The 24,049-nt window shown below is 38.6% G+C and overlaps 4 protein-coding genes across 5 annotated transcripts; 1 reads left to right on the top strand and 3 right to left on the bottom strand.

Moving 5' to 3' along the window:
* Nucleotides 1-2,381: 2,381 nt before the first annotated feature.
* Nucleotides 2,382-3,985, top strand: LOC149014115 (GDSL esterase/lipase At4g10955-like). Of its 2 annotated transcripts, none has more exons than XM_089158598.1 (2): nucleotides 2,382-2,577; nucleotides 2,665-3,985. In XM_089158598.1, the coding sequence occupies exons 1-2, from the start codon at nucleotides 2,516-2,518 to the stop codon at nucleotides 3,629-3,631; spliced, it is 1,029 nt and encodes a 342-aa protein (XP_089014724.1). In that variant the 5' UTR covers nucleotides 2,382-2,515; the 3' UTR covers nucleotides 3,632-3,985. The 2 variants fall into 2 exon arrangements, with proteins under 2 accessions (XP_089014724.1, XP_089014725.1); XM_089158599.1 differs by having other exon boundaries at nucleotides 2,657-3,985.
* On the bottom strand, nucleotides 3,949-6,306 carry PMEPCRF (putative pectin pectinesterase PMEPCRF). The gene is made up of 3 exons (XM_089158597.1): nucleotides 5,217-6,306; nucleotides 4,895-5,031; nucleotides 3,949-4,803 (listed from the first exon to the last, which is right to left on the bottom strand). The coding sequence occupies exons 1-3, from the start codon at nucleotides 6,200-6,202 to the stop codon at nucleotides 4,106-4,108; spliced, it is 1,821 nt and encodes a 606-aa protein (XP_089014723.1). The 5' UTR covers nucleotides 6,203-6,306; the 3' UTR covers nucleotides 3,949-4,105.
* A 6,124-nt stretch (nucleotides 6,307-12,430) lies between these two features.
* Nucleotides 12,431-13,795, bottom strand: LOC149014113 (Late embryogenesis abundant (LEA) hydroxyproline-rich glycoprotein family; the record flags this gene model as incomplete). The annotated part of the gene is made up of 1 exon (XM_089157772.1): nucleotides 12,431-13,795. A coding segment is annotated over one exon (615 nt), but the record flags the coding sequence as incomplete, so codon positions are not given.
* An 868-nt stretch (nucleotides 13,796-14,663) lies between these two features.
* On the bottom strand, nucleotides 14,664-18,462 carry LOC149014112 (phosphatidylinositol 4-kinase gamma 4-like). The gene is made up of 2 exons (XM_089158951.1): nucleotides 16,264-18,462; nucleotides 14,664-15,655 (listed from the first exon to the last, which is right to left on the bottom strand). The coding sequence occupies exons 1-2, from the start codon at nucleotides 17,644-17,646 to the stop codon at nucleotides 15,278-15,280; spliced, it is 1,761 nt and encodes a 586-aa protein (XP_089015077.1). The 5' UTR covers nucleotides 17,647-18,462; the 3' UTR covers nucleotides 14,664-15,277.
* Nucleotides 18,463-24,049: the final 5,587 nt, after the last annotated feature.

The following is a 24,049-nucleotide window of genomic DNA, read 5'->3' as shown; positions in this document are numbered from 1 at the left end:
CGTCCCTTCAGCCGGTTGAACCTGCAAGGATGAGCTCGACCATGGAGGTCGAGTTTTCACCTCCAACGATCTAGTTAGGAATCCGACTAAGAAAAGGAAGAAAATAATGAACAATAATAATACGAATAGTGATAGTTCTATTCAACATACCTTTCTCTTGTGCCTCCTTACCTTTTTATAGATTTTCTATGTATGAGTATGGATGGGACTCAAACTTTAATTAGTCATTTAGTCCTACTCAAACATGAGTGATTGAGTCCTGACTAAACATTATCTTTTTGGCTAGAATCTTATTCGGATTCACCTTGCTATTCAGCCTTTGTATTAATTCATCCGACCTTGGCTTGCTTGGTCTAAATTGGTCCGAGCTGTTGGGCTAAGCTCAAAACCGTCCTGGTTTGGTCGATCTGGTCGAACTGGGCCTAAACCGAACTGGTTCAGGTTTATTTATTCCTTCCTCATCAGTTAATATGGTGATAGACTGCATTGCAAAGCACACAACATTAACTCAAGACAATTTTCTCTCGCTTTCATATCCCCCCCCCAACTTTTATGTACTGGGTTTTTTTTTTTTTTTTGAATCTTTATGATGTAGCATACCTCGTGGTTTTAATTTTTAGTAAAATATCATCTTAACCCCCCACCCCCGTCGACCCCCCCCCCCCCCCCCAAAAAAAAAAAAAGAAGAAGTGATTGATTAGAAAAAAAGTGATTGAACCACATGGAGTTAGATGGGGGCCACAAAGAAGCTAATATGGTGGCACACTGCATTGCAAAGCACACAGCATTAACTCAAGACAATTTTCTCACTTTCTTATCCCCCACTTTTCTATATTGGGTGTATCTTTTTGAATCTTTACGATGTAATATACCTCATGGTTTTAATTTTTAGTAAAATATCACCTTAATGCCCCCCCCCAAATAAAATTCTTGACTGGAAAAAAAGAAAAGAAGAAAGTGATTGAACCACATGGAGTCAAACAGGGCCTCGACCTCAAGAGCATGACAGAGTTTCACCTGAGAATGCATCCTCGAGCAAGAGACCACCATGTCAAAAATTCAATGTCGGTAACCCATCTCAAGGTTGGAGGACCGACTTAAACTTTTGAGGACAGACCACTAGGATGTCGTTTCCGCCAATTGTTGGGTTGCACACCAGGAGTTGTCATGTCAGCATGCACTAGTGTCAAGAGTAGATCCATTAGAAAGGTCATATTTCTACTAGTCACGTATCAACTATAGAGGAGATTCGGGCCACGCTGGACAATCCAATCATCTGGAAGGATTAGGTTTAACTATAAGTACTTCTTACCTACCTTGAATTTGGTAATGCACGTTACTCCCTAAACTCTTATTAAGTGTTCTTCCTCATTTTTTACTACCCCTTGACCTCGAGGCATTGTTGTTCCTAAAACGGGGTAGCTGATTGACTTTATAGTTGGCCCACTCTTACACCTTCTTTTATGAACAAGTTACAAGACCAACTTGTGGGATCAACCACTGTTCACTCGAAGGGTTAGATTTAGGCATAACAAAGGTATCATTGTTGTATTGTGTGTCACTAATGGCATTTCATGTTTCCCAACCCTAAACCTATCTCCAAGAGTGATCTTCTAGACACAATGTTTTGAAAGATTATGATTGGGTTTTACGTTAAAATCTTACTCTTCAAGTGAGCTGTGATCAAACTTTTCGAGATTGGTGCTAAACCTTTTCACAAAAGACGAGAGCCGAGCGGCCGATGTGAATGATCGGACATTGATCGCCTCTAAGAATAAGTTAGATTCAAATACAACGCTACCACCCCAAGAATCGGGTTTTAAATGTCCGAGATGAATAGATGTATCGTATCAGTTGGATCAAATATGAATACGTATCGGCTAGTATCACATGGTATCGTGTGATACCTTAAACCTTGAATACTCATTTACTCTACTCATTTACTCACACTCGCACTTTCATCTCTCCATTGAATTATACTAAAATACATTAGCCCGAGCAATAGAATACTCCATACAAGACGATACTTCTCTTAAAATCCCCTAGCCGATACAATTCTCAAAACGGATACTTTAAACCTTGTGAGTATTATTACCATTAGATCTAGTGGTAGGAGTGAGGCATTACCAATAAATTTTACTCCTTTATGTATAGAATGATGCTACACCGGCTAGAGTTATTGCAGCGGTGGCTGCCACCGCCACCATCGGCGCTGCTGCGCTACCACAACCATTGTGTTGCAAGAAATGAAGATGGAAAATAAGCATTAAATTAGTTAGCATCGCAAACTAATAACCACACGCTTGTAAAAGACTATGTGGCGCTATATCTATCAGACACGTAACTTTCTCAGAGAATTTCAGGGGATAACCTTCTTGAGTTGGTGGAAAAGCTTCACCTCAAATGTTAATGCAGCATCTTATTCCACCTCTTGATCACTCTCTTCAAGTTTGTGAAGTGTATTTGATAACTCTTTCTGGTTTTCTCTGGTAAAATTGCAGATTTCCAGGGAGCAATGACCTCTGTGAGGGACTTCTTCAGCGTTTCAGGACCTCTACACCTCTCAACTGTCGATTGGTACATCTAGTAGTTCTTCTAAGAGATTGTGAGATTTTATTTAATTTTTTTTTCTTAATAAAAGAAAATTCTTTCGAAGTTTTGCAGGAGCAATGAATATCACCGTAGATCCGTCGCTGCAAGCTTGGTAATGAGTGTGTATGTTTTGGAGCGAGATCGCCAGCTGAATCGTAAAGGAGATGAAGCTCTTGCTCCACCCTGGTGGGAATTCTTCCATTTTGAGTTGGTTCTCCAGCTCGAAGATGATGTGGATTCATCCATATTTGCTGCCATTTTTGAATTCAAATCTACTTCTAATCACTGCCACCACTCAATCAACGAAGCTCCAAGATATGTCATTGCCTTCCGAGGCACAGTTATTAACCCAAACACGTTCGCACAGGAGGACCTCAGATTGGGTTTCCTTTTCATCATTAATGGGCTCCATGAAACCTCACGCTTTAAGATTGCGTTGGAAGCTCTGAAGAAAAAGGTTGATGAAGCTGGAGCTTCGAATGTCTGGTTAGCTGGTCATTCTTTGGGCTCTGCCATGGTAATGCTTGCTGGCAAGAACATGGCCATGACAGGTATTTTTGTTCAATCTTTCCTCTTTAATCCACCATTCTCATCTGCTCCACTTGAGAAAATCGAAGATAAGGAACTGAGAGAAGCAATTCGAATTGCAACGAGCTTTATCACAGCAGGCCTCACTGTGGCAGTAATGGGTCTCCAATCTGAGGACCCCTTTGCTGCCTTGTCTCCATGGATCCCCTGTTTATTTGTAAATCCAGCCGATGACATATGCTCAGAATATATAGGTTATTTTGAGCACAGGAAGAAGATGGAAGAGATTGGAGCCAGAGAAATCGAAAAACTAGCTACCCGGAATTCCATAAGGAATCTTTTGTTGAGAAATAATAATTCAGAGCCCTTGCATCTGCTTCCCTCTGCTAATCTCACCATTAACTCAAGCCCATCACCAGATTTTATAAGAGCTCATGGAATTCGGCAATGGTGGAGACCAGAAGTGCAAATGCACTGTAAGCTGTACCAATACAGATGGAAGTGGAAGTGAAAGTGACAAACCTTTTGTGTTTCCGGTTTGTTTTGTTTTTTTTTTTTTTGGTACTGTGTTTCTGGTTTGTTTACTATTTGCTTGTTAGGTTAGGTTTGTAATTATAATTCCATGTACATACATTTTTGTAATATTCGGAATAAAAGGGTACAATGCATATAATTTTATTATATATAGAAAAGAAAGAGAAAATAATTACACATCATGTCATGTCATGTATAATTACACTTCGTATTTAATAAGAATAAGAAAGAGAAATTAATATGTGTGGTATGGGATATGAGAGAATGGATTATTGCACACACTTAATTGGTGTAATGTGGTTTGACCAAGGAATCAAAATAAAGGTAGAGGCCATCATCAAAGGGTTGCTCAGTCGATAAGATTGGCACCTGGCACCTATGATATATGTAATAGTCCCTACCCTATAATATAAAGTTACCAAGTACAAACTAAAGGAAGGAATTAAAGAAGTTAAGCAGATAGGCCAGAAACAAATGCCACTCCTGTCCCAGGCAGCCACGATGATCCGGCAATGAATTGGCCTACAGTGAACTTGGTAGCCTCGGTGGCGGATGTAATGACCCGGTAGCCGCTCCATCTGACCCGTTGGCCGACGGCTGCACCGGGGCCGTAATTCATGTACTCCCCGTAGTAAAGGGTGCTGAGGGCAAAGTTGCCATTCCACTCCAGCCAACCCCTAGGGTTGATGTGATCACCCAGGTAGGAAAGCATGTAGACGGTCCTGGAATACTCCTTCCAAGGACGTCCAAGAAATGTCGGGTAGGAAGATTTAACGGGTTCAAGATCCGCGGCAGCGAGGACCCGGCAATTATGGATAGAGATCCCGGTGTTCTGGTTCGGGTCTTTGCGGTTCTGGGCCGTGACTGTATTCTTCTGCTGGGGCATGGGCTTGCGTGCGTAGAGATTACAATTCTGCAACACCACCGCAGCGTTTCCAAATATGAAATCAACCGTACCGTACACGTCGCATTCTCTGAAGAACTGTCGCTGCGAGTGTACGTAGAGCGTATCTTGATACCCTATTATGCTGCAGTGATACACCACCGCATGATCGGCTCCTACTCGCAGCGCCACCGCTTGATGCTTCGAGGGTCCCGCATAGTTCTCAAACGTCATGTCCTTCGCGATAAATCCACTCCCCGTCGCCGCTGCAACTCACCGAAGACTCTTCGTTAATACATACAAGTGAAACAAAAATAATTAAGTCACCACAAAAAAAAAAATTTCTTAATTAATTACCGAAAGATGCAGAGTGGAAGGTGGTGTATTTCTCATATACATTCTTCCCACCAGTTATAACGGTCTTCCCTTTTCCGTCTCCAACGAACATCAAATTGGTCTTCTTCCTTCCCACCTTGAGGTTCTCTTCTTCGTACCTGTCGGTTTCGAAAATTTAAAATTTTAAAATAGAACGGCCCGGTTTCCTAATATTCATTTTCTTGGCAAAGTCAATCAAGTCAACTTCGAGCAGATCATATATGATTTCTCGAACAAGAAAGAACCTAACTTAACCCTAATTAATTAATTAATTAATTAAACGATCGAAGTGAGATCAATCTACCTTCCTGCCTTCACGTAGACAACAATACGACGAGAGCTTTGTTCAGGAGCAGCTTTGATCGCTTCGGCAATCGTCTTATAGGTGCCGGTGCCGTCTTTAGCGACGATAATGTCAGCACGCATGGTTCCGGTCGGTGTTGCCAGAAGCTTTCTATCCTTTTCACTCAGCCATGCTGGAAAAGAACCATTCGCGTCATTTTCCGCCACCACCATCGGAGAACCGCTGCTTTCCGTCATCAATCTCCGCCGGCGGTTTTGGATAGGAACACCAGAGAAGTCCTGATCATCACTAGAGTAGGCAAAGATAGCCAAGCAATTACTCACCAGCTCCGCCAAATCTTTGAGCCTCGCCGACATCTGATCCTTGACGTAGCCACCGTTTACATCAGTGAATCCGTCCGTACAAGTATCCTGATTGGTGAGAGCAGCGCTGAGCCACGTCATCACGTCTTGTGACGAAGCGACGGGCCCTCCTTGTCCTTGTCCTCCACCTACACCACCAGGCGGCGCCACCGACACCAGCGACCGTGAAAGCTGATCCACTGATTGCTCGAGTAGCTCGACACAATCGTCGTAAGCCGACCGAACCAACACGTCCATCTGCATGTTTCCGATATCCGTCACGTCGTAGAGTGCTTTTCCGAAACGTTGCAGTGTCATATTAACTGATATATGAACCAAATCGCGCTCACCGGCATTGACAGTTCCGGGGAAATCGACTAATGAGTTCACACAGAGATCTGGGTACCGAGTCTTACTGCAAGTTCTGGCGATTGACTGACTCGGCTTCCCCCGAATTGCATGAAAACCAACACCTTTGGGGCGGAGAACGATGACGAAAGCTGCTGAAGCCACAGCAGCTACAAGGAGGACGAAAGCGAAAACTCCCACTATAATGAGCTTCCGCTTTCCTTTCTTGTTCGTGGTGTTGGTGGTTTTCTCCAGTTCAATTGGGTGCTCGGGTGATCCAAGCCTATCATAACCCATTTTTTGTTTTTGGTTGCAGAGGAAAAAGAAGAAGAGAAGCTAGCAGCAAGGGAATGGATCATACGGAGTAAAGCTAGCATGGAAATGTGAGGTATAGAGTGGCTTAAATATAGTGGAAGGAGACGAATTAAGAGAGGATTAATAGATGTTGGTGTGAGGTCCATGTCGTAGGCATAGCTGTATGCTACTTTAAAGAAAGAGAAGAGAAGATAGGGATGGAGAGAGAGAGAGAGAGAGAGAGAGAAGCGTGACACTTCAAAACCACTTTTCATTTTTTGTTTAGAGCCACTTGATGCTAAAGGGGTTTAGGGTTCATGAACGGATTAAGATGTTGTAAAACACTCAAAAATTCTAGAAAATCTGTTTCTAATACGGATCCATGATTAATCCTTCATTAAGTAGGAACTTGACTAATGCATCATGTACTACTTTGAATATGAAGTTGACCCAGGAATTACGAATTTATAAATAATGGGGTCCAATTTAGTGTATAAGCACTATATTATGCCGACTAATATGAGATAGTTGAAAAGGTTTGATTCAATTTGTTCTATCAACTTCAGAGTTAGCACTAAATTAAGGATTTAAATCCTGAAAAGGACTTCTTAGAGAGGAATGACAATTGCCAAGAAAAGACTAGGTGCCCCAAAATTCAACTAACTAAAAACCACCCATATCCCCATTTGGAATTTAATACCCTTGGGTGTGGGCATATACACGTACAAAATATAAGAGTGTGTGGCAAGACGAAGAGAAGATTAGCACACTTGGATGAGAGCACAGAGAGTAAAGCACGTTGTGACTCATAACTCTCTAGCTAGTTCTTAATGCATCAAGAAACAAATGAGTCGGGATCTTTTATCCGATTGTGCTTCTCGTTACACTTCTTCATCACATATTAGGAAAAAGATTTACGTACTAAGAATTTTATCTCTGATTCATTTGTCAATATTCAGATAGACTCTATCCCTATTATATGGTGAAGAAAATATAACGACAACACCAACACGAAATCCAGAAATCCAAAAAGTGGGTACACGTGGGAAGTTTCATGCAAGGGGGAAGAATGTCTTTTAAAACCTACATGACACGTGGGACAGATGGTCCTTGATTGATGATTGATTCACCGTATGTGAAAACTCACTTGAACAAATCCCTCCCCCTAACTGTATTTATGTAATAACATCGAATCATATGACCCCAGGCGAACTTTATTAGGAGTCGGGTGTGGGCCGCCATGGGTCGGGTCTATGTCATGGTTCACATGTAGGGGTCTCAATCTATTGGTTTAGTCGGTTTCAGTTAGCCTGATAAGGTTCATAAAGATTTCCTCGTCTACATTGGTTAGACATGAACCCACTACTTTTGTGACTGGACCCTAATCAAGCACATCTTAATCGGGCAGTAAATGGGAATGGGTCGGGTCAGTGTTAATTAGGTTGGACCCAGATTGATTCCCTTGTTATATTCAGTCGTCGATTGTGTCCAACAAGGTTAGCCCACGTGGTCCACATGTTGCTATCGTACGCCGTTGACGTGAAGAAGAGTGAGTAGGGCAGAGTGGTACGAATTCGTAAATTCGTATTGAAAATGGGGTCATGAAGTACTTGCAAGGTACCCATTGCAATTATTATAAATGTGATAATCCCTTTTCTTGGCCTCTTCTAACCCTAAAAGCTAAGGCCAAGGGAAACCCTACATCGACAGCCACAAATCTAGGTTTTAGGATACCTTTACCAAGAAAAACACAGCCGCAAGTTAATGAGTTTCGATCTTCGATGTCTATGTTGTGCTCACATTTCTTTACCATACAAAAGATCGAAGTGAGACTGAAAGAAAAATTATCATTGAAACCTCAATTGGCCTCCCTTTATAATATGTGGTGAAAATGTGTGAAGGGAGCACAGTCCTTTGCTTTTACTCTGACGAGTAAAGAATCTGGACTCCAAATTTCTAGTCTATTGTTAAACGTAATATGCAAGCAATAAATTTTTCTACGGATTTGCTTAAGATCTGACAACCTTCTGAACCGACATTTGGCAAGAGTGGCAAATGCAACAACGGATCCCACAGCCTTGAGACTGACATTTGGCAAGAGTAACAAATGCGACAATGGATCCCACCGTCTTGAGACTGACATTTGGCAAAAGTGACAAATGCCACAATGGATAAAGAGAGGTCACATGAAATTATTAAACAGTCACACAACAAGAAGAGAAAGAAAAAAAAAGATTGAAGCTGATATATGAAGAGGGTGACAACCATTTTGTCTTTTAAACTCTGTTGTTAGCTGTTGTTTTTAAGTAAGTGGGTCTCGTAGGTGGATTAAACACATATTTCTTGTCAAGGGGAAAATTAAATTTTTATTAAGCTTTGGAATTTCAGGGAACTATTTCGAATCCAGGGCGCATACATATAGTAAAAACTAAGGTGTGCAAATCACTATCATAAGTGGTGAGTGACATAAATTTTGTCGAATTCTTCAAAATGGTAGGTTCAAAATGTGTATAAATGGTAAAATTTAGGCATATATTACTACAATAAGTGATGAGTTACTGTAAAATTTCGACCATAGACAACACAGAGCTGTGTATTTAATGCATAATATTCAAGTTCAACACGAGTTACAAATTCTTCAAAATGAAATATTACTACTAAGGAGTGGTCAGTCATGGCCAACTCTTTAGGCTTGCTCCTTTATTATTGATTAGAAGTTTTTTACATTCAAAAGGATAGAATAAGCTTAGATCAACATAATACTATTAAGGTGATCTTCAGGAGAACCACACAATCTTTACTCAATTGTTTTGCCATATATGAATAATAATTTCTTAAAAAAACCCCCCCAATGGTTAGACCCACCTTCTGGTCCCATCTATTCAATTCAATGGAAATAGATATAATCTCTCATGATCTCACCATCTCTAGAAACCAAATTATGAGAAATCCTTTAAATGTATTTGTTTTTTAACCTAATTTTGGGCTCTAACTTATTAACAACTGGGGGTGGGAGGCAAAATTTAACACCTTTTAAGAGGATGAGAGAGAGAGAGAGGAAGGTGGATGCTAGAGATTGGTGGTGTGTCATTCTATTCATCCCTTGGTTGTTTGGGAAAGACGAGATTGGTGGATGTTATCAAAGACAAACATAATTGGAGCAAAGAACAAACATGAAATGGCTTAGAAAGAAGCTTTTGAGTAATCAATCAAGATATCCACTTTCTTTTTTTTGAATCATTAAAGAGGCAAGACAAATGAATACTTGAGAAGTACCCTCCTATAGGGACCACTTACATAAGGTGTTAGTCTTCACTATTTTTAATAAAAGTTGAATGGTTCTCGCCCGATCTAGTATGACTTGATCCATGCGACTGTGAAATCAGTACGTATTTGTAGAACTTGTTTGGCAAAACTATTTCATACTTACCAATACAAAAAGGAAAACCCTAGTTAGTTACTAGTATCAATATCGACTCGTAAGCTAATGAAAATGTAAAGAAAATACGTACCCATGATATAAGAGTCCTCCTTCCTCACCATGAATCTTTTTGGAGTTAATGTCAAAAGCTAAAAGACTTTATAGCGTATGTGTAAAGAGAAGAGAGCTGTCACTCTTATTGGGACTTCGGAGTCAATTAGGTTAACAGTTGATGTTGATGACAAACCATGAATCTAGATTGTTTTTGGTCCACTGTTCCATTATTATTGTCCTTATGAGGGGATGTGGACTTCTAACTTTTCACTTGGCTTTTTTTATCCTTCAAAATAATCCCTTTCTTCCTTCTTATCATTGATAATTGAATAGAAAAGGCCAAAAATTATTGCAGAATATCCCACCATCTAATAATAAACATAATTACTTGAATGTATTATCAACTAGAATATGTTCATGTTATCTTTAGTATCAACGCTTACCAGCAGCTGATGAATTGGTGATGAGATTGGCATCTTGATTTCATGCCAAAGGGCCAAACCCTAGCTGTCCATGACTAAATAAAAAGTTGCATTCAATGTGAGAAAAAGTAGATGAGGTTTCATATTAATAGATATATTAATGGAACCCACCACATATTCCATTTTGGTGGGTCCTTTCAGACTTCAAACCACACCTCTCACATCCCTCTAGGGATTCTATTTTTCATTTCCCAGGTGAGTCTTTTGGAGTTGGAACTGATAAGTGAGTGCAATTCTACAGGAAAACTTTCTGTAAATGTAAGAGACAGAGACTGTATAGAATGAGGAATTAGAATCTCTCATCTCAGGAGTAAAGAATTTCCTTTTGAGTTGTTCTCTTTCATGCCAACCCAGAAAGATAGACTGCTTCTTAGTTTCTGTGGTTTACATCATTAGCTAGTATTCATCAAAGTAGAAAGTTAGACAGAAAACTCAGTTAAACCCAGTAAACCCAGTGTCAGCTTTGTTATCCTCCATCATATATGGATTGAAAAGCAAACAACTCCATGTGCAATGGTATCTTTAGATATGAGATAAGGCCAAAATCTTTCACAAAAACAAAAACAAGGCCAAAATCAACTTCAGGGATATCACAATATTGGTTGGCTGCGAGAAAACCAAGAATGGCCATTCCACTGTAGAGTAGTCTCCACCACAGTTCAAGCATGGGGTCTCTTTGGGTCTATTATATCTTCTTATCTCTTTGTTATGATTCTAATGGAATCCATTCTGGTGTACGGCGAGTGCTAGATTGGATCGTAAGATAACTAAAGAGCTTGACTCAACTCCATCCAACAGCTTCAAAGCTTTTGAAACACTAATCAATCAAGTACCTAACAATCTTGATTCTTCTCAAGCTATCATTCCTGTAATCTCTCTGCTTTCATGATTCCAATCCTAAAGCCAGCAAGGATATGTTTATTATAACTCACCAAACCCGAGTAACCCTATTTGAAATATTCCTTTTGTCTTCCTCTTTGCAGAACCTGCTAGAGTGAAGAGCACTCTTAGTCCCCCCCTTTAAAGTCCCTTTTTAAAGTCCTTTCTTTCTCCCTTTTTTCTGTCTAAGTCTTCCTGCACTTCAATTTGCAGAGAAACTCAGACTCAAGGTTTCGATTAGATTAAAGATTTAGTGGTTTACTTGCCCTTCTTGAGTTCTGGGTCTCTGTTTTCACTGACATGTTTATAACAAATGCATCTTTCGACTATTAAAATCTGAATTTTTGCATGTTAATCTAGATATGTTCTACCTATTCAGTGGTTGGAATGAGAGCTTCAACTGTTCTTTTTTTTGGCCAAAAAGAGCTTCAACTGTTCACAAAGGCTTGAAAAAGTAATAGGTCGTTTTGAACTCACCAACCAAACTGTGAAGTTCAAGATTGTTTTAGGGCCTGTTTGGTTACGCGAATCCAGAGATTTCAAATCTCTGGATTCACAAATATGAGATTTTTACCTGTTTGGTTGTGTGAATTCCTAGATTCATGAAATCTAGAGATTCACATTTTTACACTAAAAACGTGAATCTCTAGATTTATGGGTATGAGGTGAAATCCAGAGATTTCACCCATACTATCAAAACGTTAAAGATTTGAACCATAATTCAATAAATATTTTTTTAAGATAAATCTAGAAATTTCATTCCAAAAATTCAAACTAACCAAACAGTTAATTTTACGAATCATGACTCTAGAGATTTGAAGTCTATAGATTTCAAATCTCTGGATTCATGAATGCGAGATTTATGTCTGTTTGGTTGTGAAAATATCTAGATTCATGAAATCTATAGATTCATCTTTTTACACTAAAGTCCAACTCTTTTGGAGGCAGATTTTGGTTCAGCCCATGAATTCACTGAACAAAGAGAAGTGGGTCGGCCCATAAGGTATTTGCGTGGGTTCTTGAGACTGAATCAGCCCATGGGCTGCAACTTCCCCTTGGGCTTTCAGAAAGAAGCCCATGGTCCACTTAATAGTGACCTTGGGCTGAATCAGCCCATGGGCTGGAATTTGGAAACCTAGACATGCCCAGTCTTTGCTGATCCAAAACCTGGGCTGTGTTTGTTAATTGTTATGCATTGAGTAAAGAGTAGAAACGCTACGAAACAGGCCCTAAACCCACGAAAAGGTCCACACGCCGAAAGCAAAAAGCACATGCTGCTGACAGTCGACACAGAGAGTCTCTGTTGAGGCTTTTCGCTTTTTCTCAAGAACACAATGCTGCAAATTCCCAATCCCTCATTAATCAATCATTCAATACTTTTGCAAATCCCTTGGAACCCATTAAATTAAACTTAATCCCTCTTAGTCTTTTACGATTAGACGTATCAGACAATCATTTGAATACATGGTGCGGTGGGCAATTGCTTAGATCAAACCAGATCGGCCTCTGATTCAGCATTTTTCAGGCCGCAGTTCAGATCCGAGCCTTGAAATCTGATGTGCTGCCTATGATTTGAAACCCTAGAACCTTGGATCCAAGAATCTGAATCAGTAGATGCTGACGTACACATGACAATTCTAGGGTTGGGACTTATAACCTATTTGGATTTGGATTTGGATTTGGATTCAGATTCAGATCCAAAAGCTCAATTTTTGGGGGGAGTCAAGGAAGTCTCGATGAACAGCAGCAACCTGAGTGGAACACTCACCCACTTCTGAATTCAAAATATATGATAAGATTGCCAGGGGAAGCGTGCATTTGGTCCTACTACGACAAAATGATGAACTGCAACCCTAAAGAGTCCCAAATAATGCCGCATTTCACGCTACTTTAGTGATTTTGATTGATTAACAGTTCAGAGTTGAGAGACCCTGAGGCTTCCAATTCAACCACACAAAAAAGACTTGGATTCAACTATGTTTTATCTTACAAAAAATCCACATTCCAATCTAAGAATTGCAGAAGAAAATCCAAACAAAAAGAATTTCCCTTTACTGTTTTTACAATTTCTCAAAGCAAACTAGAAATTAAAATCTAAAACGTAAGAAGCAGAACACTAAGAAAATTGAGAGAAGAATGCAGCAATCAGCAATGAAACCCTAAGACGGATCCGTCACTGACGGCAACGGCTACTCTGCAACTGGTCTTCCCCTCTACGTGATGAGTGAAGAAGCGCAGAACCCTAACTTGACCAGCCATTCTCATCCTCAACTCAATCTCCATTGTCGGACCCACTCTAGTCCCGTCGAAGCCGTTGGTGATGGTGGGCGTAGCATTCATGGTCATCGTGGTTGTCGCCGGCGCCACCATGAGAGGGAAAGATTGGACGGTGAAGGTGGCGGCCAAATACTTGGTACGACCGGCATCGATGGCTCCGGCGGGGATGAACATGAAACCCACTTGGTTGCCGGAGTAGAGGAGTTGCAGAGAGCTGTCGTAGTGGGTGAAGACGGCCCTGTTAGGGTTCCTTACTGAGATGTACTGAGAGAAGGTAAAGCTGACAGTACCGTTAGATATGGAGAATGTTGGAAGCTGCACTGCGTTCACAGAGATCTTTGGGTCCTTGGGCTTGAACACAGTGAAGAAGATGATGAGGATCACTATCACCACAAAGATCAAGAAGATCGTTGCCACTATACATGATGCAAGATTTGTTCTACCTGATGGAGGTCTCTGTGGCTTATGATGTTGATGATGGATGATGATTCATGGCTATCTCTCTCTGATTCTCTGCAACTCCTTGCCCTCTACCAACTCAGCCACCCTCCTCACTTAAATGTGTCTATGAAAGTGTCAGAGAGAGACACACAGGTAACGATCACTCAGAGAGAGAGAGAGAGAGAGAGGCCTTGAGGTAAAAGATGAAAGAGATACTGGGCTCTTGTGGGGAAAAAAAGAATTAAGTGTAAGAGAGAGCATGTGGCGTTCAGACATTATTACCTCATTGAAGCTCTCTTATGGACAAGTTTGATAATTTGTATTAATTATGGTATGGTTTAAAGTGATTGAAGTTTAGAATTAAAGAGAATATCCGGTAGAGGCAGTAATTAAAGAAGGCTAATCTTAATGGTGTTTCAAATGGAAACTGGGAAGGATGGGATCATGGGACCCATTTGGTTTGAATGGTAACAAAAGTCAGGTTGAATAATGGAGTATCCTGATCCCTAGGATGGGAAACAATTCAATAAAGTGGATATGGAAGGCTTCAGAAAGAAAAAAAAAGGGCAGAGAGGGAAGTGTCAGGAAAAATTTTCCCCCTCATAAGTTAGAATGAAATGGAAGTCAGTCCACTTTTTCTTTGGTGAAATGGAGAAAGTCTATACCAGGCTGTTAAGTCTTAAATGAGTATGATTTGAAATATCAGTATCTAATATAATGTTGATAAAATGATTTAATAGAGTATTGTATTGTACTGGCTAATGCATTTTAATACAATCTAATTAAAGAGACAAAATAATATGTATTATATCGAATATATACATATCCATATCACTTGACACTTTAAAACTTGCAATTAAGAATAAACTGAAATTCACTAATTCAGAGATATATGACTTCATAGAGTCCGGATAATCTCCCCTGACAGAATTACAGGGACTTCATAATCAACATATCATAGAGTCGTATACATACGTACGGGTGGATTTTTCATTTAACCCAAAAACAAAAACAGCATTCCATTGTTCGTGTATTTGATTTGTAACCAAATGCTATGAATAACTTGAAGTTTGAATGGAATTGGAACCACCTTTTATTGCTCATAGAGACTGAAACTTGATGATGAATGATCGAAGGACAATGGGTGCTACATTATCAACCAAAATTTTATGGCTTACGGACCATATAAACCAAATGAGAAAAGCCTAAATTGAACTACAAAAACCTTAGGGACCATCAAGCAAAATGAAGCAGAAAAAGCTTGCTTGGACCACATTGAACATCAGCTCCTGCAACATAAAAGAGTGCTGCAGGACAGTTGAAAATCGTTGCTTCAAGCTGTAGTAAAGAAATAATATATTGATATTGATAAACTGAGATCAAACCGAGATCAAACCAAGATCTTCTGCTTCTGTTCAAACTCTAGATAGGGATTAGAGTAATAGTTGAGGGAGAAAAAAATGATTACCATATAAGGTCGGAATTATGCACATATACACATATACCTACAGAATGCATTGCCTATTATATGGTGAGCAATTCAAGGTAGCGGTCCATGATCTGAGATACAGATTTGAGGAACAAAGATTCACTTGTTCCTGGTAGCACAGCATCCATGGCTTCATGAATGATCTTCTCAATCACAGACTCTTTCTTCAAAGTCTCTCTGCACATTATACTTCCAATAGCAAAAGGAGTGAGCCCTTTCTCAGCTCCCTTCTTCAGAAGCATGGTGGATATGCGGAAGATGCGGGCACACTCCTGAGATATTTTCCATCCATGGAACCTCAGAAGTGCAATATCTTGTTCAGCATCCAGTGATCTAATATACTCAATTGTATCAGGGGTGTAAGGCTCACGAGCTTGCGGCCAGTAAAGCCAATCAAATGTGCAATCTTCAAACTGTCACACCGGCAAAAGATATTATCGTTAGGATAAATTTCTCTCACAACAAAAGAAAAAGAAAAAAAAACTATAGAATCTAAAACAAAATCTGACCCCAAGAGAAGCTATAGAATTATGAAATTATGGCTCAAGTTGATTGACAATCAATCACACTCAACCAGGAACACAAGTGTGTGTGTGTGTGTGTGAGAGAGAGAGAGAGAGAAAGATTTCTTCCTGTGGTTGATGGTCAAACAAAATTATTGTTCACGGCAAACAGCTATAACCTATTCGCTTCTCTCTTTTGAAGTGCAAATACAAGCCATAACCTCAGCTCTTCCTAAATACTACAGTATTGTATCCGCTACCAAGATGAAGACCAATTTTTAATGAACTCCAAAAGAAAAACATGAATGCATAACAAATGCCGAAGATATTCAAGTACTGAAAACATCACTCAAACCAATATCAAAAACTTAAGGAAGAACCATGAAAAAAGTCAAATGACACTACTCACAACAATATAACTTCACTAACACACTAACAATTTAACACAAACTCAGTGTTAGCGCTAGGTAACCATTATTTAGTATTAAACAAAACTAAATGAAAACAAGAATACTTACATTCTCTGGTAGGCAGTACCCATGATCAATTGGGATCAACACAGTACGATCCCCTTCTCTTCCCACCAGAATATTTCCAGCATGTCGATCTGCATTTGCCAATCTGATGTCCAACACAGAGATTTTATGGACCTCCTCCACCGGGAAAGCACGAGGACCCATGTCCTCACAACTCCCAATGTTCTTCATGAACATTTGCAAGGATCCGGTCTTCAAAACCTCAAACCCATCTGGGTAATTGAACTCCTCATGCAAACAATTCACCATAACTGTAGGAGGGACACCAGCAAAACCTCTCTCTTGGCCTTTCTCTTCGCCAGAAAGAGACCGCGGACCATTCCTTGGGTGATCCAAAATATATGCTGCAACTTCTCTATATGCTCCTTCGCCTACAACTGTCCCTCTTTTCAAACCTTCACCATCAGATGAAAGTGGTAGCCCTCGAGGATTATTCACTGCCATAGGTTCCTCATCAGTTGGCTTGAAAACAGAGACAAACTTGTGCCCTGAAGAATCTGGCATAAAATATGCTCCTCCTGAACCTTCTGAGGATCTGACCGGTTTGTTTCCACTCTTCAATCCATCAAAGGTGGAGCTAACCATATCCTTAACAACTGAGGATAATTTGATCTTCGGATTGACAATAAAAGGTTGCAATTTGAAACCTAAATCCTGTGGCTTCCGAGTAATCACACAGAGATCCTGCGACCCATTACGCAACTGGCTTCCTGCATCTACCTCTTCATCAAATACTTTCCCTACATTGGAGTCAGCAGCCACAACCGATAATTCAAACTCTTTTTCAACAGGTTTGGCCCTGACTTTTGCAGACTTCCGAACCAGCAAGTGAATCACAGCATCACTATCTTTAGAAATATCGTCAATGAGCCACTGATCATCCAGTTCCTCTCCATTACAGATTAGGTCCAGGTCCTTGAGGTCAACAAAATCTTTCCCCTTCTTGGCGATCTGCTGTTTGATGTATGCTATATTTCTACGCCGTTCAACATGAAACTCCAAGTCCTTCCCACAGGCAGTCTTGACATTGATTACCCGGAGATCAGAAAGACGGAGAACCAAATGAAGAACATTGCCGTCAGTAACACCATAGTCCCGAACGAGAGAATCGTTCCTTGCCAACTCTCTACCACCTAAGACAAGCTTTTGCTTCTTCACGACAAACCCTTTGCAAGATTGAATTCTCAGCTTAACTGAGGAGATTGAATCCGACTCCAACACACGCAATGGAATCACCGAACCAGAAAGCGTGAGAAAGATCATTATCGATTCACTCGAGGGAAAACCCGACTGGCCATGGAAGCAGCCCGATGAGAGCACAGACTCCTTCGGAATGGGACGAAGATCAACATCGGCGGTAGACATTTTTCCCCTCCCTTAGTTTTTTCCCCCCCTAACTACGGACCTCTAGTGCTCCTGATTAAGAACAGAAGCGCTATAGCCCCAAAATCCGTCAAGAATTTCTCATGATTCTATTCGGCTGGGCCAATGGAGGGATCTACTTACTTATCGATCAAAGAACTTAAAGAAAAGGGGCAAAGAGAGGGAAATCAGAATCTTATTTCTACAAATTCAATGCTAAAACTAAAGATTCAAAGAATGCCCAAACAAACCAGAAAAATAGGATCCGAAATCCTCCAAGAACAGAACCAGGGCAAGCAGGAGCCGAATCCCGGACAAAAAATCCTCCAAATCCAACTTTGAAAGCTATGAGAACGGACGGAAGTCGAACCGAGATGGATCGTATTGGAGAAGATGGTTCAACAGATTTGGCTATATGGACTTCTTCAAGGAGGAAAAAATTGGAAAAAAGAAAAAAAGAAAGCGAGTGGATTCTGACGAAGGAAGAAAGAACCAAGGAAGAAGAGAAGAGAGACTGCAATTTTAACCCAAAAGAGAGAAACGAAATGAGAAGATAAGCTTAACTGACGCAGAATCGCGAAAGCTCTGTAGTTATCCTTGCCCTAATTTTCCCAAAAAAAGGTCCGATTTTTTCTGCTATTGAAGACCGGAACGAAACGACGGTAGCTTCTAAAACCAGACAATAACAATAATAATAGAGAAGAAGAAGAGAACGAAGCCGTAGCCATCGGCTTTATGTACGCGTTTGGACCTTATGACTTCTCACGGAAGTCACTCACGACGTAACCCCTTCCCCAAGAAGAAGAAGAAGAATCGTTAGGAATCGTTAATACCAGGTCGGGTCACTTATTAACTATTTAAGACAAGAAATCTAGAAACTCTAGAAATCGAACGTTGGAGAGGTAGCGAGTGATGTCATCGTTGACGTTCTTTATTAACGGAGACGTTAAAATCATTTAACGGAGAGGAGCGGTGCTAACGGGGAATGACGTGTTCCAGAGTCAAGTCTACCGTTTTCCTTTGACCGACGTGGCTCCCATGAAAACGGAGATGGATGGAAATTCAAAAATTGATCTGGTGTCCGTAAAAATAATTTCTATTTTCAGATTGCAGAACCAGATTTTACCACCTTATTAGCTAGCTTATAGCTTCCTCATAAATCAAAAATGAAATTTATAGAAATTGATAATATATTTCCAATTTCTGTTTACCAGAAGGGTTCAACGCTCCAAAACTTAAGGAAGAAGAAAAAAAGCAAGTGGAAATCAATTTGGTAAATGTGGAGAATATACTTAAAGATACGATACGTCATAAGTAGGTGGAGCCTTTATCTTTTCTGTACATGCGTCATTGCAAATGAAATATTTTTTCCTTTTTTCTTTTGCTAATATTTGCAAATGAAATACATTCCAATCAATATACATACATACATGTTATTACCATATCCTGAAAACTACGAGTATGGATCCTCTATCTTGACAGTAGAGATCTGTGCTTTTTTACACATTTTTATCATATTTTAGTAGTGGGCCCACTTCTAAATTTGACAAAATAAATCATAGGTGGAACTCCTGACGGGTCTTCGTAGGCCCCATTCCTAATGTGCGGTAGAGAAGTGTAAACAGAGCACAAACCTCTAGACTCAATTATTATATATTATTTGTGATTCATATCACAAGAGAATAAAGAAAAGTCATAAATCATGATTGTGGCGTACGATCCATATAATGTAATTAGTCATTACCAAAGATGTAATGTAATCAGTGACCATGTGGAATGTCGGTAGATGACAATAGAGATTTGGCTTCTACATTCTCGTATTATTGTACATATGACAGCTGACACTAAGAGTACATATGTAAAGAGTATAAAAATTAATCAATGTCAAATAACTTGCTAAGAAAGCAAAAAATTTACAAGACTATTTTGAACTTTTCAAATTTAAAATCAATCTTTAAATCTCAACTAGTTATTTGATATTATTGAAAATTTAACTTCCAAGAAAGGAAGACACAAAGAGGACGGTTTCTCCAAGGTTCATATCATATAGTCACCTTTGCAATTGTTCTGCAACTCGAGTAACATAAGAATCAATTCAGAAACTATTATATTATAACATATTAAAAAATAGGATGATCTGAATAATTTATTTGTTCTACCTAAAAAAAACAATTTATTTGGCACTTTAGTAGGAAATGCTGCCCAGCAAGTTTACAAGTGCCTGAGACACCTCGGTCACACGTGTAAACCCCATTGGTTCTCTCTATAAAGTATGTTTGGATTACTCATTCCTCATAGGCTGCTGTTTTTGCCAATTTTTATAATATTAATCCATTTGGTCATCTTATCTTATTTTAATTTGTTTCTGCTTTTGAGGAAAAATAAATTGTGAACTTTATAAAAGTTGATGTGATACTTATTGATACAACTGGAGGTTGATAGAGATTCATTTTTTTATTTGGTGGTAGGCTCAAATTGGAATAAAGAGTATAAAAAAAATGAAAAAAATAGCAAGATTGGTTGGGATTCTATTTGAGCTGCTTGGATTGACTTATTTTTCGGCTTCAAAGGATTGTATTTTACGGCTAAGTTATATTTGATATGTCTTAGTGCCTAATTAAGTAGATGTTATGATATAAATGATACAATTTAATTTGCTTGAATCCATGATAATCTCTGAGTGGGAAACTCCTTAAAGACTGTCAAATCAAAGAGATTAGCAGGCCGGCCAATAAGGGCACACTTATTTTTTTTTCTTCTTCTTTTTGACTTAATCTCTCATGTGGGTACCTCTTAGGGGACCCTTTTGTGGGTCACTTGGATGTTTTGGGTGGTGATTGACTCTCAGAAAATGTTATTGCATATATAGACCTAAGCGAAACTCCAGATACTACTACATATAATAAAGAAGACAGGTAGAATTCTAATAAATAAAGGTTAGTTACAGACAACACTAAGTTAAAAATTTGTCTCCGCTCCATCAATGAAAATAATCAAATGATAATTTAATTCAGTCTTTTCTTTTTTTTCAAAATTTTACTAGATTGTAAATCAATATGATGTAATATTAAATCATATTTATAACCTTGGCTACATTTTATTATAATTAAAAGGATGTCATTAAGTCAAATTTACATATAATACAGCTAGAGAGAGAATATAAAAATTTCTATATACTAATTCTCTACAAGGATGAACAAAAGTATACCGACGAAATGCATAAAATGCAAATTGTTTTTTATTATTTTATAATAAAAGAATTAATTCCATATTGTCAAATAAAACTTAACATTAATAATATAGTTACTAGTATAACAAAATCAATTTCATGTTCTCCACAGTTGATGCCAAGCACTTTTATTGGAATTCACGACTACAATTTTTCTTTTTATAAATTTTTAACAAATTAATATTTTGTATCAAGAATAATAAGAAGAAAGTAAGTATAATTCAAGGTAGAAGAAATATATATATATATATATATATATATATATATATATATATATATATATATATATATATATATATATATATATATAAATTCTGGCTGCTAATCAGGTTTTTGGGATTTAAAGATATTTTTCATTAAGGAGTTATCTAGAAAGAGATATTATTCAAGGAGAGACAGGGATTCTGCAAGCAAGTATAGATTCATGCATAAACTAGTTTTATACAAGAATTATAAATTAAAACCTAAACCCACATGGTTAGTGGGAAATTATTTTTTGAAAACAATTGAAACACTTGCATGATAGGGTCTACTTCTTACTTTCTTCATGGAAGCTTCTTATTAAAGTCTTGTGTGGTGCCTCTTACTTTGGAGCTCTACTTTCTAGATTGAAACACAAAAGGAAACTTGGTCCAAAGCTTCTTAATGATGTTCACGGTCATCAATGAGAACGTTACAAGACGTTGCCAAGGTTTAGAATCGCCTGCTATCAAGGGTTAAGATATTTGTCTCATCGTTAATTTTAGATTGAACGGTTTAGATTCAAAAGTGAATGGACTAAATCGAGGGAATTCATTCGTTTTGTTCAAATACTCTTATTCCTTAATACTGACCATGTCCTTTAACTATTTGGACTCTCAAATATCGCTTCATTCATTTTCTTCTTATGGCCGTCGCTGCTAGATTAAAGGGATCTATTTAGTTGGAACAATTCAAAGTTTCAACACTTTGACCCTAATGTATGGTAGAGATATGTGAAAGGGGCAGAGAAGCTAACTCGATAGCAGAGGCATAGAACACGAATACTAAAGGTGGATAAATTTTTATTAAAATAAAAATACCCCTAAATTACTCTCTAATATTAATACCATCTCCTAAGTTATTCGGTGATTTTGTAAAGACAAAGAGTGTCTTTGATACAATATTTACTGTATGGGGTCGGATTGATAAATTGAATAAGTCAGGGAGTGGTATTATTTTCTCGGAAACTCAAGGGTGGCGCTGAAATTTTTTAAAATTATAAATAGCGGTAAGGTAACTAACCGTGGAAGAGAACAGAATGGAGACGTGGCAGACTATTAGTGGTTGGGACACGTGCTGAAAATTTTAAAATATAAACAGTGGTAACGATGACGTGGCAGACTGCTACTGGTTGGGACACGTGAGTTTTTGTCTGTTACCGTCACCTATCTAAATTTGCGGGGCCGGCCCCACATTCATCCGACGTGTCCACTTTTGTTCAAATTAAAGCGAGTGGAATCTGAAGTTCTGAACGTTCCCTCGAACTCCGTGCAGCTCTGCCGTTGCCTTCCCAATCTAGGCAACCGTACACGTCGGTGGCGTTATCCTTTTCCGTAGGGTACACGTGGGTGGATTGAAACGGTCAAAAAGTAGATGCGGAGGACTCACTTTTTGGCCACCTTCCAGGCGCTTTCGTGATCTCACTAGTCACTCCTTCTTTCTGGAAGCCTCGGCAACGGTTTAAAACATCGAAATCGGATTTACGGAATCGGTATGAATACATTGGAATCAGTGTGAACGATGTCACCACTCACCACTCACCACTCACCAATGCCGATTACAGATTCTCGATTCTCGATTTTTTATCTGAGTCTTGTTCGGAGAAACATCAAACATCTACCCTTTTGATGTGAAAAAGGTTGAGTCATTTCACTTTTTTACGGTTTCGAGTCTCACACTCATATTTACTGATTTACCAGAGAAAAAAAGGTGGGAAAAAAAATCGTACATTCACACGCGGCTTCGTGGTTATGTGACCAAAAATGCATGTTGACTTTGTTCATGGCATGGAGCTTGCTGTTAAATTGTTCACATGAATTACCAAAAAAAAATAATAAATAAAAAATTGTTCACATGAAAAAGTGATTTTGTACTGAAAATCATTTCTACATGAATAGTTCATCATCTCTCGGTCCTATCCATCCATTGATCTCACTAATTAAAACAATATTAATGAAATTCTAAAAAATTAATTTATTTAATTTGTTAAAATTCTATAGTGTGAACGATGTCACCTTACCAAATTTTGAAATCCCTAGGTTCATGAATCGAAAATTTATACCTATTTGATTATAAAACATCTCTAGATTCATGAAATGTGAAAATTTTACTTTTTTTTTACCTAAAAATGTAAATTAAACCATTCTTGGATATTTGGTGAAATTTGCGGATTTACGGAAGTAACAACGGAACTCTACGAGCTTCGATAGATTTGAGGTTAACCAAATAATTAATTTTTTAAACTATGAATTCATATATTTGAAATTCCATTTCATTTCAAATCCCTAGATTCATATAATCAAAAAAAGCCCTAAGTGAAGCTCCGCCTATATTAATTATATAAAAAGCGCCTTGAGGATGTAGTCGTGGTGCGTGCAAGTTGACCCGAATGAACCTCATTCCAAAAACAAAGAAGGCCCTAAATGAGTTTTGCTACGACCCTAACCATGTAGACCTGAAAAAGTTGAACCATTCCACTTTTTGACTGTCTCGAACCACACCTCTATTGGCTTCATGGTTATGAGCAAAGACATGTTCATTTTGTTCACGGCGCAGCATGAAGTTTGCTGTAAAATTGTTCACATGAGAAAGTCATTTTCATTGAAAAATCATTTCTAGATGAGAAAATAACAGGATACCAAATACAACAAACAAACATATCTTATTATTTAATTTACTGAGAAAATAAGCAGCTTTCTTAAATTAAAGTTTACACCTGATAATATGTCACTTAATTACTTCTTCCTATCCTATGCTTAAAATAAAAATTCCACCATTGTAAAACTATATAAATACTTAAACAAGCTTGTAAGACTTAAATATTCTATTTATTTATTTTTCCCTACCTACAATGATCATAAGTTTTTTTTTTTTCCTTGCAAACAAACGGTTTCTAGAGGAAAACGGTTAGAATTAAATGTATTGCGGAAAAAAAGA

This window comes from Hakea prostrata, chromosome 6, assembly GCF_041222555.1.
Source record: "Hakea prostrata isolate BN-2017 chromosome 6, UWA_Hpros_2, whole genome shotgun sequence".
NCBI lineage: Eukaryota > Viridiplantae > Streptophyta > Magnoliopsida > Proteales > Proteaceae > Hakea > Hakea prostrata.
The sequence above is the reverse complement of the archived record's forward strand: the minus strand, read 5'-3'. Positions and strand labels throughout refer to the sequence as shown.

What these genes read in the sequence shown, in the direction of transcription:
- LOC149014112 (XM_089158951.1), bottom strand. Translation starts at nt 17,646, where the DNA reads ATGTCTACCGCCGATGTTGATCTTCGTCCCATTCCGAAGGAGTCTGTG. An exon ending in GGTACTGCCTACCAGAGAAT is followed by an intron (nt 15,656 to 16,263) that starts GTAAGTATTCTT and finishes CCGGTGTGACAG; the next exon opens with TTTGAAGATTGCACATTTGA.
- PMEPCRF (XM_089158597.1), bottom strand. Translation starts at nt 6,202, where the DNA reads ATGGGTTATGATAGGCTTGGATCACCCGAGCACCCAATTGAACTGGAG. An exon ending in GTCTACGTGAAGGCAGGAAG is followed by an intron (nt 5,032 to 5,216) that starts GTAGATTGATCT and finishes CGAAACCGACAG; the next exon opens with GTACGAAGAAGAGAACCTCA. An exon ending in CTTCCACTCTGCATCTTTCG is followed by an intron (nt 4,804 to 4,894) that starts GTAATTAATTAA and finishes GGTGAGTTGCAG; the next exon opens with CGGCGACGGGGAGTGGATTT.
- LOC149014115 (XM_089158598.1), top strand. Translation starts at nt 2,516, where the DNA reads ATGACCTCTGTGAGGGACTTCTTCAGCGTTTCAGGACCTCTACACCTC. An exon ending in CACCTCTCAACTGTCGATTG is followed by an intron (nt 2,578 to 2,664) that starts GTACATCTAGTA and finishes GAAGTTTTGCAG; the next exon opens with GAGCAATGAATATCACCGTA.